General features: G+C 41.1%; 1 protein-coding gene across 2 annotated transcripts in view; it reads left to right on the forward strand.

The window, feature by feature from the left end:
- The window catches only part of abl1 (c-abl oncogene 1, non-receptor tyrosine kinase), a 169061-nt gene extending 157453 nt beyond the window's left edge, over positions 1-11608 (forward strand). For both annotated transcript variants that reach the window (XM_059994105.1, XM_059994106.1), the window contains exons 7-11: positions 700-884; positions 1444-1596; positions 4458-4547; positions 6423-6593; positions 7925-11608. In XM_059994105.1, coding sequence (XP_059850088.1) covers positions 700-884; positions 1444-1596; positions 4458-4547; positions 6423-6593; positions 7925-9675 — 2350 coding nt within the window. In that variant the 3' untranslated portion in view covers positions 9676-11608. The remainder of the gene's footprint in view (positions 1-699; positions 885-1443; positions 1597-4457; positions 4548-6422; positions 6594-7924) is intronic.
- Positions 11609-15763: the final 4155 nt, after the last annotated feature.

Raw genomic sequence — 15763 nt, forward strand, 5'->3', positions numbered from 1 at the left:
AAGGCTGTTGCTGTGACACCACTCAACCAGCTGATCTATCTCACTCCTATATGCTTCCTTGACACCATCTGTGTGGTTGGTAAATTTATCAATGGCATTTGAGCTGTGCCTAGCTACACCCTCATGGGTGCAGAGAGTAGAGCAGTGATCTAAATGCGCATCCTTGGGGTGCACCAGTGTTGATTGTCAGGAGGAAATTTTTTCCAATCCACACTGACAGTGGTCTCCTGATGATGGAGTGAAGGATCCAATTCCAGAAGGAGGTTCAGAGGCTCAGGTTTTGAAGCTTCTTGATTAGAACTGAAGGTGTGACTGTATTGAACACTGAGCTGTAGTCAGAAGCCTGATGTAGGTGTCGCTGGTGTCCAAGTGAGCCAAGGCTAAATGGAGAGCCAGTGAGATTGCATCCACTGTAGACCTATTATGGCAATGTACAAACTCCAGTGGTTGCAGGTCCTCCTTTAGACAGGAGTTGATTTTGGCCGTGACCAACCTGTCAAAGCACTTTATCACAGTAGATGTGAGTGTAACTGGCTGATGGTTCTTGAGACACCTCACCCTTTTCTTGGACAATGAAATTTGAAATTTCATCAAATTCTAACTCATTTTTCTAGAAACTTAGCTGTTCCTTCCCTTTTCCTGGAGATCTCATTATCTCTGTTCTCACTGAACCTAAATATCTATTTTATCTTTTTCTAGGGATCTTGCTGCTAGGAACTGTCTTGTGGGAGAGAACCATTTGGTTAAAGTGGCTGATTTTGGGCTAAGCAGGTTGATGACAGGAGACACATACACGGCACACGCTGGAGCAAAATTTCCCATTAAATGGACTGCTCCAGAGAGTCTAGCCTACAACAAATTTTCAATCAAATCTGATGTGTGGGGTAAGTACACATACAGATTTGGGACAGGACCATCTTGATTCATGGGCATTGGTTTAGAGAAGATTCTTCCTTTTGCAAAAAGTTATCTTTAAGTCATCTACTTTATCTCCCAAACATTCATTCTGTTTATGTTGTGTTTTCTAACATTTGATTTCAATTCTAATGATACATTTTAAATTTCACAGTTAACCAGAGCTGGTTAGCTTTGTATGTTCATTTTAACTTTCCAAGGTATTTTCCCACCACTTGCCACAGAGCCACAACTCCCTTTCCGATACTATCTTTAATCATTATTGAAAGGGTAAATATAGTGAGGGAAACTTTGAAGGCTATCAATCTTGACTGTCTCTCATTATTACATGGGGTATTGAATATAACAGTAGTGTGTGTCACCCTTGCTTTGGTGGGAATTTTTTCAGTGATGTGCCCATTTCTTGCTTTTCCTGTTATGCAAAGAGAGTCAGCATGTCTCATGGGACACTACTGAAACAATTGCAATGCAAAATTGCAACTATGAAAGTGATCTCTTATCACATTGTTTCCCTGACTTTTTCTGCAGCATTTGGTGTTCTTCTGTGGGAAATTGCAACGTACGGCATGTCCCCATACCCTGGAATTGACCTTTCGCAAGTTTATGACCTATTGGAAAAGGATTACAGGATGGAACGGCCTGAGGGCTGCCCAGAGAAAGTTTATGAATTGATGCGTGCATGTGAGTAGGAATTAATTCACTGACACATTTATGCTCTACATTATACTTTGTTAAGGCGTTGGTCTAGTGATCTGAAGGTCGCCAGTTCAAGCCTCAGCTGAGACGGCGTGTTGTATCAACTACACATCGCTCTGCGACGACTCCGGTGCCAAGCAGTATCAGTCCTTGCCCTTCCCTTGGACAAGATTGGTGGCTTGGAGAAGGGAGACTTGCAGCATGGACAACTGCCAGTCTCCCAGACAACCCTGCCCAGACCTTGCACCCTGGAAACTTTCCAAGGCACAAATCCATGGTCTCTCGAGACTAATGGATGCCTATTGTCTTATATTGGGCAGCATTTCCCAATGAGCATGGGAGCGAGAGAAACACTATACTGCTATTTTATTCACTTAATCAAATAGGTTGCCCTTGTCATCAATGGCTTAGTCAGCAGGACACCTCCTTCCAGTGGGTCCTAGCCCCAAATCAGAACACAGTAATCAAGGCTGAAGATGCTGTTCTGCCCTGTGGGACTGACCACCTTTTGGATTTGGTATTAACCTTTTAAGGGATGTCCTTAACAGTCTCTGCTTCTAATTCAAAGAAATGGGGGTTGGAATTGGAGTGCCTAGAGTAGTTTAACCAGATCTTTTTAAAAAAGCCATAGAGACTGTTTGGCTGTTTAATTTTCTAACATATTAAATACAGAATTGTGTTTTATTCTCATTTAAAGCTCATGGTCTGTAATTCCATCATAACCGATGGTGTAAAACTGAACAGGACCTATTGACAATGTGCAAGGTTGATTATAAAGCGTATCTGCAAGTCATGGCCCTTAGTAAGTCATTTTAATGATATAAAGATAATTGAAAGTGTGCCATGCTGAAATGGACAAATTCACAAATAACTTGCACCCTCTTTGGCTCAGCAGGCTCATGGCAATTTTTTCTCTGCTACATTTCATCCTTACTTGTGCCTTGCAGAACTTTAAATGCAAATTGCTGCTCATTGCCCATATGCTGTCTTTTCAAAGCAGCAGAACAATTTCATTCTTAACCTACCCTTCAAATCTTTTTCCACATAATTCTGCAAATTAGTTCTCTTCAAGTACACCCTATGGACTTTTAGGCTGCTGTAGAAATCACCATCTTTTATTGCAATTTATCATCTGTGAATACATTTTTCACTTTCCCTCTAGTTACTCATACAAATAGCAGAGTAGATCTTACCCCTCATTTAACATGTTACTGGAGTGGATGAGTCTTTTCATTAGTTTAGAGTATTACTTTTAGGTCTCTGGAAAGAGAACAATTTCAGCTTCTCCAGTTTCTCCAAATAACTAAATTCCCTCATTTCTAATCCTGCAATGAAAAAAGTATGATCACACCATGGGTAAAGGTGGTCACTATTAAATCAATAATCCATTGACATGAGTATGGGAATAGACAGCAAAATGTGAAATGGAGGTTTGATTTCAATCAGGTTCTTAAGACTCAATGAAATGATGTAGATTGAGAATACAATGCGGAAGTAGGCCATTTGGATCAACTCACCCATGTCAACCAAGGTGCCCATCTAAGCCATTCTATTTGGAGGCCTTTCGCCCATAGCCTCTGAGTATTTCTTGTAAAATAACTTTTAAGTGTTCCTGTATTACCTGCTCAGCCGTCCCTCTGACAACTTGTTCCTGATATGCACTACCCTCTGTGTGAAGTTGTCATTTAAATTTCTTCAATCTTTCCCCTGTCACCTTAAACCCATGTCTTCTAGCTTTTGGTTCCTTTTCCCTGGGAGAAAGACAGGGTGAAATCACACAATCAGAGTCCTTCACGATTTTGTACACCTCTCTAAGGTTGCCCCTCAGGCTCCTACGCTCCAAGGAAAAATGTTCTAGCCTGCCGAACCACTTTCTGTAACTCAGGCCCTCAAGTCTGGAAACACCTTCAGAATCGGGTTTAATATCACCGGCATATGTTGTTAAATTTGTTGTCTTTGTAGCAGCAGTACATCCCTAAGTAATAAATATAGTAAGGTGTATGTAAAAATAGTTAATTATTGCAAAAAAAGTAATGAGCTCGTATTCATGGGTTCAGTGATCATTCAGAAATCTAATAGCAGAAGCTGTTCCTGAATCATTGAGTGTGTGCCTTCAGTCTTCTGTACCTTCTTCCTGATGGTAGCAATGAGAAGAGGGCATGCCCTGGGTGATGGGGGCCCTTAATAATGGAAGCAGCCTTTCTGTGTCCTCACTCATGGAAGATGTCCTTGACGCTGTAGAGGCTAGTGCCCGTGAGTGACTGAGTTCATAACTTGCTGCTTCTCTCAGTCCTATGCAGTAGTCCCCCACCATACCAGACGGTGATACAGCCAGTTAGAATGTTCTCCATGGTACATCTGCGCAAGTTTGCACTCTGTCCAGCTTAATAACATCTTTCCTGTTAACAGGGTAACCAGTCATACAGAATACCCAATATGCAGCTCCACCAACGTCTTGTACAAAACATAACATCCCAACTCTTTTATACTCAATACCCTGATTGATGGAAGGCCAGCTTACCAGACTCCTTTCCCAACTATCTACCTATGATACCACTTTTAAAGAACTACCCTGGAGCCCTACTACTCGCTGTGCAAGTGCTACCCTGCTTTGATTTGCCAAAATATGTGCACTGTTTTACTAGAACCAGAGGAATCTTCCACTGAAAACATAAACTCTCTTTTCAGAGATGCTACCTGACCTGTTTTGCATTTTCTATTTTTACTTCAGCTTTCTAGAACCAGTATTTTTTATTATTAATGCTAAGAAATACACAGGCAAGCAATTGAATGGCAATAATGTTTATTGTTTTACAAACTTCAAAATGTGCTGCTTGTAACTCTAGGCTGGAAGTGGAACCCGGGGGATCGGCCATCGTTTGCAGATGTCCATCGAGCATTCGATACCATGTTTCAGGAATCGAGTATTTCAGAAGGTGAGTCATGGTGTAGAACAAATTGGGGTTCTTGGGGGACTTGGTGTAATTCCCTTTAAGCTGTAAATTGCCTTGAACTCCAAACGAAGGCAGATTCCATATTTATAGATTACTTGCTCTTTATTTTCATGTAACAATGAGTCATGCCTGTGGAATGCCGCCAGTGCTTTTAGTTGGCATGGGTATAGGTTTTCTTTTTTTCTTTTGTTTTTTTTGTTTGGAGAAGCCTCCAAATGTGAGTCCAGTACTTGCAGGGAGTGTATGAGACCTTGCCCAGTATGTGCATAGAGTACTCGAGCATTTGCAAGTACATGCAGTCCCCGGGTTATGAACGAGTTCCGTTCCTGAGTCCGTCTTTAAGTCAGGTTTGTACGTAACTCGGGACAGGTACATCCGGTATTATTTAGCGTCATTTAGTCAAACATTTGTCTTAGTAAAAAGTATATATTTTACCTTTCTATGCATATAAAACACTTAAGAAATATGTATTCCAATAATTAAACCACTGCGTTGCTTAGTAATAATTGTAGCTTTCATCGGGGCAGGGCCTTCACATGCTCCATTATTCTCACTTTATCCTTTACCCTGTATCTTTTAAAATTGTGCCGATTGTTGACCAACTGTAGCCTAACGCTTTTCCAACGACTGATGGTGTTTCACTTCTTTCCAATCACTTTATGATTTCCACTTTATTTTCAATCATGATCGTCTTCCATCAACGGAACAGGAAATTGCAGATTCAGCAGCAGCCGCAGGTGGTGGGTCCTCTGCTGCCCCGGGTCCACACTGAGACAGGCTAAATGGGACCAGTGGGGGCAGTGCTGACTGGAAAAGGAGGGGGGCGGAGAGATCAGGGTGAATCTTGCTAAGAAATATTTAAGCCAAGTACAAAGTTACACACTCAACAGTGTTAATGGCAACGACTTAAAATGGCAGACAGCGTTCTCCTCCCTCTGTTCGTAAGAATGAGTTGTTTGTAAGTCGGACACTCGTAACTCGGGGACTGCCTGTATCTACTGTACTAAGTGTATTGTGGATAAGATGCAATTGTAGTCTTAATTTTTGTAGGTGAAATGTGGCATCGACATGTAGGTCAAATCTTTGTCATTAAGTATCTTCCATTGTTTAATTACATTGTACATTTTTAGACATTGTCTGGTCATAGAGGTGAGTTGATTATCTTCTCACAAACAAGAGAAAATCTGCAGATGCTGGAAATCGAAGCAACACACAAAAAGTGCTGGAGGAACTCAGCAGGCCAGGTAGCATCTGTGGAAAAGAGTTGATGTTTTGGACAGAGACCAAGTTCTTGATGAAGGGTCTCAGCCCAAAACATCAACTATACTCTTTTCCTAGATGCTGCCTAGCCTGCTGAGTTCCTCCAGTATTTTGTGATCATCTTCTCACCTCCTGGACCCAGCTGCCTCGATGACCTGACAAGCTACAAATACACATGTTGGTCTCAATTAGACTTTTCTGAATAATTGTTGGTTGCAAAGCTTGGGTTAAATTGGGTCAGACTCGCAGCCACCACTCCTTTATAAAAGAATTTGAAATGGCATGAAACGAATTTTTAAAAATTGGCACATTGACAAGGGTCTGGCGTACCTCAGCGCAGTTTCGAGTGGACTAGGATGGGAGCCTTTACAAGAGGCTAGTCATGTTATACAACAATTGCAGGTTTTTGGGCACAGGGCATATTGAAGTATCCCCGGTCATCCCAGGTTATAGTTGAGCATTAATTTTGTATCCAAACTGTTTCCTGTCCTCTTCTCCATTTACATTTGAAAGTCTTGCTTTGCTTGAAAGAGAAGTGCAACAGTGTCATCTAATAGTCCAGGAATGTCATGGTGATCTTTGTCGTATCCTTTGCAGAGGTCGAAAAGGAACTGGGAAAGAAAGGAGGCAAGTGTTGTGGCACAAGTAAGCCACAAGCGCCAGAACTCCCAACCAAAACACGTACCCTCCGCAGAACCACTGAGAACAAAGAACCAAATGAGCTCCAGGAGGCACCTCATTCGATATTTAAAACCTCAAGTGATCTTGGTATGTTCACATTAGATCAGGTGGTGACATGGAGGTTTGGAAGGGTGATTGTTAGTGCTTTACAAACAACCCCGCCCCAACATCACAACAGTTTAGCTGACAGAAATTCACCCTTACAAGTCATGACTAAATCTGAGATATGCAATATAAACACATTCAAATAGAAATTTACATTGGAGAAAAATAAATACAAACTTCTATCTTCAGCTGTCATGTCTTGATGCATGCACAAGGTTCATGTTATGGAAAATAACAAAATTATTTTCCAGGAATACAGATTTCCCACTGCTACCCGAAGGTAGAGCGTTCCTGTGAAACAGTTGGTAAGCCGAAATGTCATAAAGTGAAGAAGCAATTACCATTAATTTATATGGGAAAATATTTGAGTGTTCTCAGACCCAAAAAAAAACAAATCATACCAAATAACACATAAAACCTAATATTACACTAACATATAGTAAAAGCAGGAATGATATGATATAAAGCCTATATAAAGTAGAAGTATTTTACATACGATGTAGTTTCACTTATCAAAATCAGGAAGTCAGTGAGCCAAAATCGATTTGGAGGGGAAAAAATAGGTACATACACACCTACGCACGTACACACATGTGCACACAACTGCCCGCACGAGGCTTCACGGTCATTGTAGTCTTTCTTGGGGAAGACACACGTATAAAGCAGGCATCTTTTTTTCATAAAAGCGAAAATCCTTTTTGGTTAGCGAAAACAGGTGCTAATGTAGGTCTTGTAACAGTGAGCTGTCGTAAAGCGAACGTTCAAAAAATGGGGGCCACCTGTACAACCAACCACCCCCATTAACATGGGAGTCATCTGTGGTGATCATATAATGTGCACCAACATGAATTTCTAGCTAAATTGAGTGGATTTGAACTCATTTCATACAGGACACTGCATCTCAATAATGATTGATATCTGGTCTTCAAACACACTCTCATCAGACTGGCCTTGCACTTCCGCAGTTCAGTGACATATCAGCCTGAACAAAAATGTGCATTTCTTCCCCGCCACCCCCAATGCAACCATGTCCAAAACACAGGCTGGATCCTCCAACTTTCTGTACTCCCGCTGACGTCCTCTCATTGCCTGCATTTCTTCCATCACACTGTAACAAACCTATAGGCATGTCCAACCCCTCGACTACCCTCCATTACTCATGGCTGCTTCCCCAGTCACGTGCCAATGAACAAGCTGAAAGGCCATCTTCATACCGCTGAAGGTGCTCTGACCACTTGTTTGGGCTGTTGGAGTAGCACTTGCCCAGAGATTCAGTGAATTGTAATGTATAAGACATTTGCTTCTGCCTACAGATTCTGGAGACCATGAAATGGCCATTTCTCCGATGCTGCTGCGGAAAGACAAAGACACAGACGGCACCTTGGATGATGATCGTTTACAGTCTTCCACTAAAGAGAAAGGCAAATCCAGTTCAATCTTCAGCTCATTCATCAAGAAGAAGAAAAAGACTGCACCCACCCCACCAAAGCGCAGCAGTTCTTTCCGTGACATGGATGGGCAGGCGGAAAAGAAAGAAACTGTGGAAGATGCCGTCACGGTGACGAAAGATGCTAACAATGGATCTTGCGTGAATAATGTAACACCTCTTGACACAATAGACCCAACAAAATTTCAGCATTCACCTAACACTGGGGCACAAAGTACTAACAATGGAGGTGGAGGGGTTGCCAATGGCAGCTTCTTGGGAACAACGGGGTTCTTTCTGCATTCTAGGAAGTCCAGTACATTAGCTGCGGGAAAGTCGGTTGGGAATGAAGAAGAGTTGCTCACAAATTCAAAGCGATTCTTGAGATCGTGCTCTGCATCAACAATGCCTCCTGGAAGTAAGGACCAAGACAGGAAAGCACTGACCCTTCCTCGTGACCTCCAGTCTGCAGGGAAGCAGTCTGACCCGGCCGGGATCTTGGGTTGTGACAGGAATGAGAAGCCAGCCTTGCCTCGAAAGAGGACAAATGAAACTAAAGTGGACACTGTTCCTCGCGGAAACTTAACCACATCGTCTCGGCTGCCAAAAAAGACTGATGAGTTAAATGATGATGCTTTTAACAACCAGGAGTCCAGTCCAAGCTCAAGCCCACCATCATCCACTCCAAAGATTGTTCGAAGGCAGCCGACAGTAATCACATCAATCAGTCTCGTCTCCAGGGACAAGGACAAGGATGAGGGAGGGAAGACTTGTGCCTTAAGTTCTGCTTCCCAACAAGACCATACCTCCTCTAGTGCCTCTGCTTGCACATCAAAGCAGAGCTCCACCTCAGTCCTGGGTGGGGTAAAGCTGCTGAACGACGACCCCAAGGTACGAAGGTTCAGGCAGCCTCCTGAGCAGCATCGGTCGTCCTCCATAAAGGACCGGGCCAAGATCCAGAAATCGAAACCAGCTCCTCCTCCTCCTCCCGGCATGAAATCTGTCCGACCACCCCGAAGCCCGACCCACGAGACCACGGCCGAGACTGCCACGAGCATCAAACCCAAGCAGTCCACTCAGGTCCCAGACACTGTGAACAGTGAGATCTTGAAGCCGGGTCATCTGGGGGAGAAGAGGCCTTCTCTCCATTCAACAACAAAGTCCCAGACCTCCACCAAGGCATCAAGTACCAATTCAGCTGCACCCTCTGCCTCTACACAGTCTGCCTTATCAGCTGCAGGTGGTGACCAGCCGCCCTCAGCGACCACAGCCTTCATCCCGCTCATCTCCACCAGAGTATCCTTACGTAAGACACGACAGCAGCCAGAGAAGATCACCAGTGCCAACATCACTAAGGACACCGTTTTAGAGAGCACAGAAGCATTACGTGTGGCCATTGGGAAGAACTCCGAGCAGATGGCCAGCCACAGTGCGGTGCTGGAGGCAGGCAAGAACCTTATCACCTTCTGTGTCAGCTACGTGGACTCCATCCAGCAAATGCGTAATAAGTTTGCCTTCAGAGAGGCCATCAACAAGCTGGAGAGCAACTTAAGGCAGTTACAGATTTGCTCAGCCAGCCAGGACTTTACCAAACTTCTCTCATCTGTGAAAGAAATCAGTGACATCGTCCAGAGGTAGCAAAGGCTCAGGGGGTGGGGGTGCAAGGGGAAAAAATATGGTCAAAATGCTGCTCCCTGACTCCAAAACAGTGTGATAGAATCGGGGGAGACTTGAGTTTGGCTGATTACCAGGGGAGTATATGGCAGCATGGCTTTCATTGCTTGGTAGCCTTCTAATTCCCCATGTCTGCTTCAGTTTCCTCTCACTGGGTTTGGTTATTACATCAAATTCTCTAGTGCAGAAACAGGACAGTCAGCCCATCAGGTCTGAGCCAGTGTTTTATGCTTCACACCAGCATCTTCCAACCTTCCTGCATCTTAATCATTAGCATACTCCTCTGTTAATTCCTCACTCATGTTTGTTCACATCACTTTGGGCTGTAGGAATTCATGGTTCCTTGATAATGGGCATCCTTGATACTTAGTGTAAATTCTGAGAAGACACTGTGGTCACTTCCCTGTCATTGTGGCTTAGAAGCTAATAATTAACCTTCTCATCTTTGTTAGTACAATATAGCTTCCATACTTCTGAACTGCATTAATGTCACATGGATACTCCAGTTCCACTTGGAAGTAGCTCAGATTGATAAAATGAAATGTCAGTGCTGCTCTTTGAATGTGCTCCCACCTCCTTGAAAACTGCTGAAAAGTGAGAAAGTTTTCTCTTGTTTAAAGCCTTTGACCTAGTGTTTCAAAAAATTTATTCCATGAACTAATTAGACACTAGAATTCTTAACAATATTCTGTTATCTCATATCCTTCACCATTCATGCACCCCACCCCCTCTTTTCCTTGTCTATATCAAACATTTCCTTTAATCATTCTATCTGAATATTATAGATCTGGCTTTTCTGTCCTGCTCGTTGTAAAACAGAATAATATCAGGAAAGCTAAGCCAGAAACTTCTCAATGATTGTCAGTGACTCACTATCTAGATTGAAGACTTTGAGGGTGGAGGACAGTGAAAGGGAGGGGCAGCAGACATTAAAGTTTAGGTCCATGTAAACCATTGTGCTCCAGGTATTATTGTTAATCTTATCCCATTAGTTGGAAGTTGTTGATTGGATGTTATTGGTAAGTTTTTCATCTGTCTTTAAAACTAGAACATTGAAAATTGATTCTGAGGGTCTGTGGCATTGCTGAGTCTTTTGTGCAAGTTACTGAGTTGGAGAAAGGGCAGGACTTCCAGAAACAAATTTTCACTGAAAATATTTTATTTAAGGAATAGCCTATGGCAAACTACAGCTGCTTTTCTCGTTAGAATAGGCTACCTTATCCAAAAAAAAACTGAGTGAAGGATAATTGGATATAAATTATGTGCATAACATCAAACTGTCACTTAACAGTAATGCAGGCCATTGTTGAATGGGAATTATCCAATCATCTGTGTCTGGAAGAGTGTTAGCACTTTATGCAGCTGTACTGGTGATCTGGCGACAATCCCATTGCTGTCTGAGGGAATTGGCCACATTCTCTGAAGTGCAAAAGTACTCATTTGGCTTCAGGATGCAAAGGAATCTCTTGAGGATCTGAAAGGCACTATATTAATGCATGTTATTTTACAATGAAAACACCTATTTCTCTCAATTTTGTGGCAAGGTGAGTGTGATCCTAACACTAATTTTAAATGTGTTCTAAGGAAATAAAACCTTAATCTCAGTTGAAGATTATATATTCCTAGCCAAGTAAATATTACTGACATTCAGCAATTTGAGAGTTGACTTTATGAATATTTTAATCACTGTCAAAATAATTGGTTCTGAGAACTGTAGATAATTTTAACTTTGGTAACTGAAGCAAATATGGGGACATGACCCATCGTTTTAATATTTTACATGTTGTCTCAGTCCTGCCCAAGCTGAGATCTAATCACGGGGCTTGAATGCAATAATTCTCATAAGTGGTAAAGTTTTTGTATTCTCCTCTGCAATTAAAATTGCTACCAGAAGAAAGAGTTACTTGTCGATCACTAAATTCACTCAAGCAAACAAAGCCAAGTCATTTGAAACAAATGGAACACTTCAACTTAGCCTGTGAATTTCACTAGCCAGAACCTTGCTAAAGACTGCAGAACTTGCTCCAAAAACTGAAGATTTTGCAAGTATTTTAGCTTAAGTTGAGACCTTATATCAAGGCTGCCCATTGATATTCTCCTTCCTGGTGACAGTGTGAACTAGCAGTTTAAGGATGGGAGGGTGGGTGGGTGATCCAGTGGAGAGGGTAAGAATACTGTTTTGATGGCATCACACAGAAAGCAGCCTGTAGTAAAGCTGGTAAACATATGCTACGTACTGCTTCTGGGGCAGTCGGGTTTCTTATGATAGCTGGCTTAAATACACCATTAGCATATGTGACACTTCTCACTCCGAATCATTAAGGGCTTGGAAAATAGACCCGTAGAAGCACAATGTGAAATATCAAGATGGTCTAGATGTGAAGTTTATCTTTACATTATAGTTTTATTAAGTAATGCCTTAACTTCCTTCGCACAGCAGTCAAAGATTGATTCAGCCAAACATGTTTTTTCCAAGTTTGTTAACCAGTTGTGTAATGACTTCAGCATCCACCAAACTCTTGAATTACGAAGTTTTTTTTTGTTGGTTATTAGAATGAGATTTTTTTTGTGTTATAATTGTAGAACTGCTCTGCCTTGAAATCTGGAAAAGGAAGGCTAAATGTAAGTCATCAGAGTCAGACTGCATGTGGATCTTAGAAGTTGCTACTTTATTTTAATTCTACTTATTGATCTGAAAAGACTTGAAAGAAATTGAATACTTGTATATTTTCTATGCTGAGGTCTAGCTTCATTGCTAAAGCTCATGTAAAAACAGTTCAGAACTGTTCTCTTGTGATTCCCTCATCACAGTGATAATCACTGAAGATATAATAGTCTCTGAAATAACCTGTCAGGATCTCCTGACTCCACTGAGAAAGGTTGGATTTCCAAAGCTGCACTATTTTCATTCTGTATGTTATAGCAGTATTTGTTTTGTAAAAAGAGAATTCAGTTTCCAAATATGATGCAACAGGTAAGAAGGCACAACTTGGCAAGTTTAGAGTCTGTTATTTCATTTTCCCAACCAATACCATAAATGCCTTTCAGTAAAGCTGTTCACTATTGTGTTGGTAGCTCCCTCCCTGGCATCTGAATTGGAGATTTGTTTACAAAACATTCCTGTAAACTGATACAAGGCTGTTCAGATTTTTGACAGCTTCTAGGACATAAATTTGCATGAACAACGGTAATCTTATTGTAAACTTTTGCCAGATTACAAAAAGACATTATAAACGCAGCTTGTTTGTAATTGGCAAATAGGGGTTATTACACGGAAGCAGATTATTTGAGCCAACCTGTCCACATTGACATTGTCCCTGTGATCTTACCTGGATTTGGACTATAAGGCACAAGCCTATTTGTCCATTCATTTTGGATTTGGCTAATCTGTACTTCAACATCTTTTACCCATCTTTGTTCCATATTCCTTCATATTCTCAAACAACAAAAATCTATTGATCTGAGTTTTGAAAGTTGCAGTTACTTTTCTTCCCCTAGCACCTGCAACCTTTTGTGAGAATAAAGCAATGATTTCCCTCTATCCTTTACATGAGAAGATACTTCCAGTTTCACTCCTTGCCTGCCTATCTAATATTCTGGATCGGCACCAACTGCTGATTGATTCAATCTCTTATCATTTTAAATACCTTTAGCTTTCAGTTTCTGAACGAGAATAAATTTTGTGAACCCTGCCCTGACATTTAATATCATAAAACATAATATATTTGTTAATACCTAAGAAACTTGGGTGAATAGAATTTCTCTCAGGCTAATCCCTGAGATAGTGTCCAAAACTGCATGTATTTGTACAGTATTCTTGAGAAAGGAGGCTAGTTGAAAAAAAGTGTCAGGCGTGTTGTCTGTCTCGAAGTTTTGTGCTTATTTCTTTGATGTCTGAAATCATCTCGTGTCAGAACGGTAATAGCAAATCAACTGCATCCTTTGTGTTCTTGATGATGTGCATGTGATTTTACTGCACTGTATGACTGAGTATTAGTTTTTAAAACAGTTTATCAATTGTTACCAATCAGTCAGCACCAGTAAGATAAGTGGGTAGAATGTATTGTTTTTCTGCATATGCCTTCAATTTAAATATTTTGGTGATCTAGAGGAAAGTAATATGTTTCCTAAACAGTGAAGTTGATTTGCATACAAACTGGTCCAAGTCGTTTTATTCTCCAGAACTGGTTTTATAACTTCCTGCCACATTGGTACATTTCATCATATTTGTGTAACTTTATTTTCTCCAGTTTATCTAATTTTTCTTAATCCTGTCATCTTTCTGTATCATCCCAATCAACTCATGTCAAATGCTCAAGGAAAACCATCGTGTTCTGACCACTGTCCCTGAAGTCTGGGTTTCCCAATGTTTTGGGACCAAACGTGTAAACTCGCACATCTTCCCTTCACATTGTTTTTGGACCTGTTATGTGCAGTGGTGGTGAGATAGGTATTTTAAAACAATATGACTAGCGTGAGATTCATACCAGGATTTTTCCCAGATGTTAAGTATTACCATTAGGATATATAAAACAATCAATTGCCTATTGAGTGTGAACCAAAGAAGGGTATTTTTCTTTAAGTATGCTGAGGTAGAAAATTAAGATTCCTATCTGAAAAGTCTTTAATTAGCCGTTTGCTTGTTGCTTCAGTGGAGGTTAGTAAAGTTGCACTGTTGATTTTGAGCAGAGGTTTATGTGACATCATGTACAATTTATCTGTAGTAAACACCAGATTCCGCCAGTGCAATCAGATGAGACAAGCCAATGAAACTTAGGAACTTCTACCAAAATTACAGTATGACATAAAAATGCAATAAATTTAGTTCTTTCATCATGAGCTTGGCTGTGAGCAAGAATCAAAGGAACAGACCAAGAACTCTTATTGTGTTCTCCCTGTATTCTGGTTATAAAATATAGGCTTGTGACATTTCAGTAACTGAAGAAAGCTCCTCTGAGCCAGCTCTCAGTTACTGGAGCAGGCCTTGTCAACACTAGGTCCAGATGAGTTCCAATCGTCTGCAGACAGTCAAAATCCAGATTTAAAACTGAAGTAGTGAGTGAGCCAAGCACAGTGTAGTTCATTAATGGAGACTGGCTGAAGAACTACCACTTAAATCATTGGGTGTGAATGTAAAAGTACTTGACAGGCTGACATACCATTGTGCCACAGCAGTTGCTCTCTTTGTGCTTTATTAAATCAGTTAACTCAATTGCAGTTTACTTTGAGTGATATAAAATTGTTGGTCTAGAAAAGGCAGTGAAAGAAATTTATTCCAGTCGCCGGTTGACATATATTTAACAATCCCCCCCCCCCCATCCCACTTTTGGCTGTTGTACATTAAACAGGTCATCTCTACTTTCAGGAAACAATCCATATAATTTTATTAATTCCTCATGTTCAAAGTTATCCCATATTAAAGAAAAACTCTGAAAACTATTTCCACAGTTTTCTGCCCCAGCGATTTCACTGTGTAGAATTTACAGTAATAGCATTGTGAAAGAAGATGGCTAGCATTATTGCAAAATACTGCACGATATTTTTTTTCTAAAAATTGAAGCACTTGAAGTGAAATTAAGATGTTCTTTTTCTTTGGTTAGGGAGTTGGGGCTGTGATTCGGAACAATTTCCGGCATCACAGCCTGGAGAATACTGCAGGTTAGAACAGGATCAGTTTTACTGGGAGCTGTTGAATGAGGTTCGAACTTATTTCTATCCTTTCGTCAAAATTGGCTTTTAAAATAATAAAGCATGTTGACTTTTAATGATTAATCCAGCACAGCTACTGAGTTCTTCCAGCAGTTTTATCTTTTGAGGTCATGGCCGTGAATTACCCTTTGCACCCGATTTGTGTGCGCCGACCAATGTATATTGGGTGTGTACATTGAGCACATTAGGGTCGCCCTTTTATTTATTTATTTATTTGTCTCAGGTTTTACATTCAGTTTTTATTTTCCCCTTTCCTCCTCCTTCCCATTATTGCTCACTTGCACAGTTTGGTCTAACGAGCTCTAGGCTCTCTCAGACCATAAATGCGATGTACCTGGTGACT

The sequence above is a fragment of the Hypanus sabinus genome, chromosome 18, assembly GCF_030144855.1.
Source record: "Hypanus sabinus isolate sHypSab1 chromosome 18, sHypSab1.hap1, whole genome shotgun sequence".
Classification (NCBI taxonomy): domain Eukaryota; kingdom Metazoa; phylum Chordata; class Chondrichthyes; order Myliobatiformes; family Dasyatidae; genus Hypanus; species Hypanus sabinus.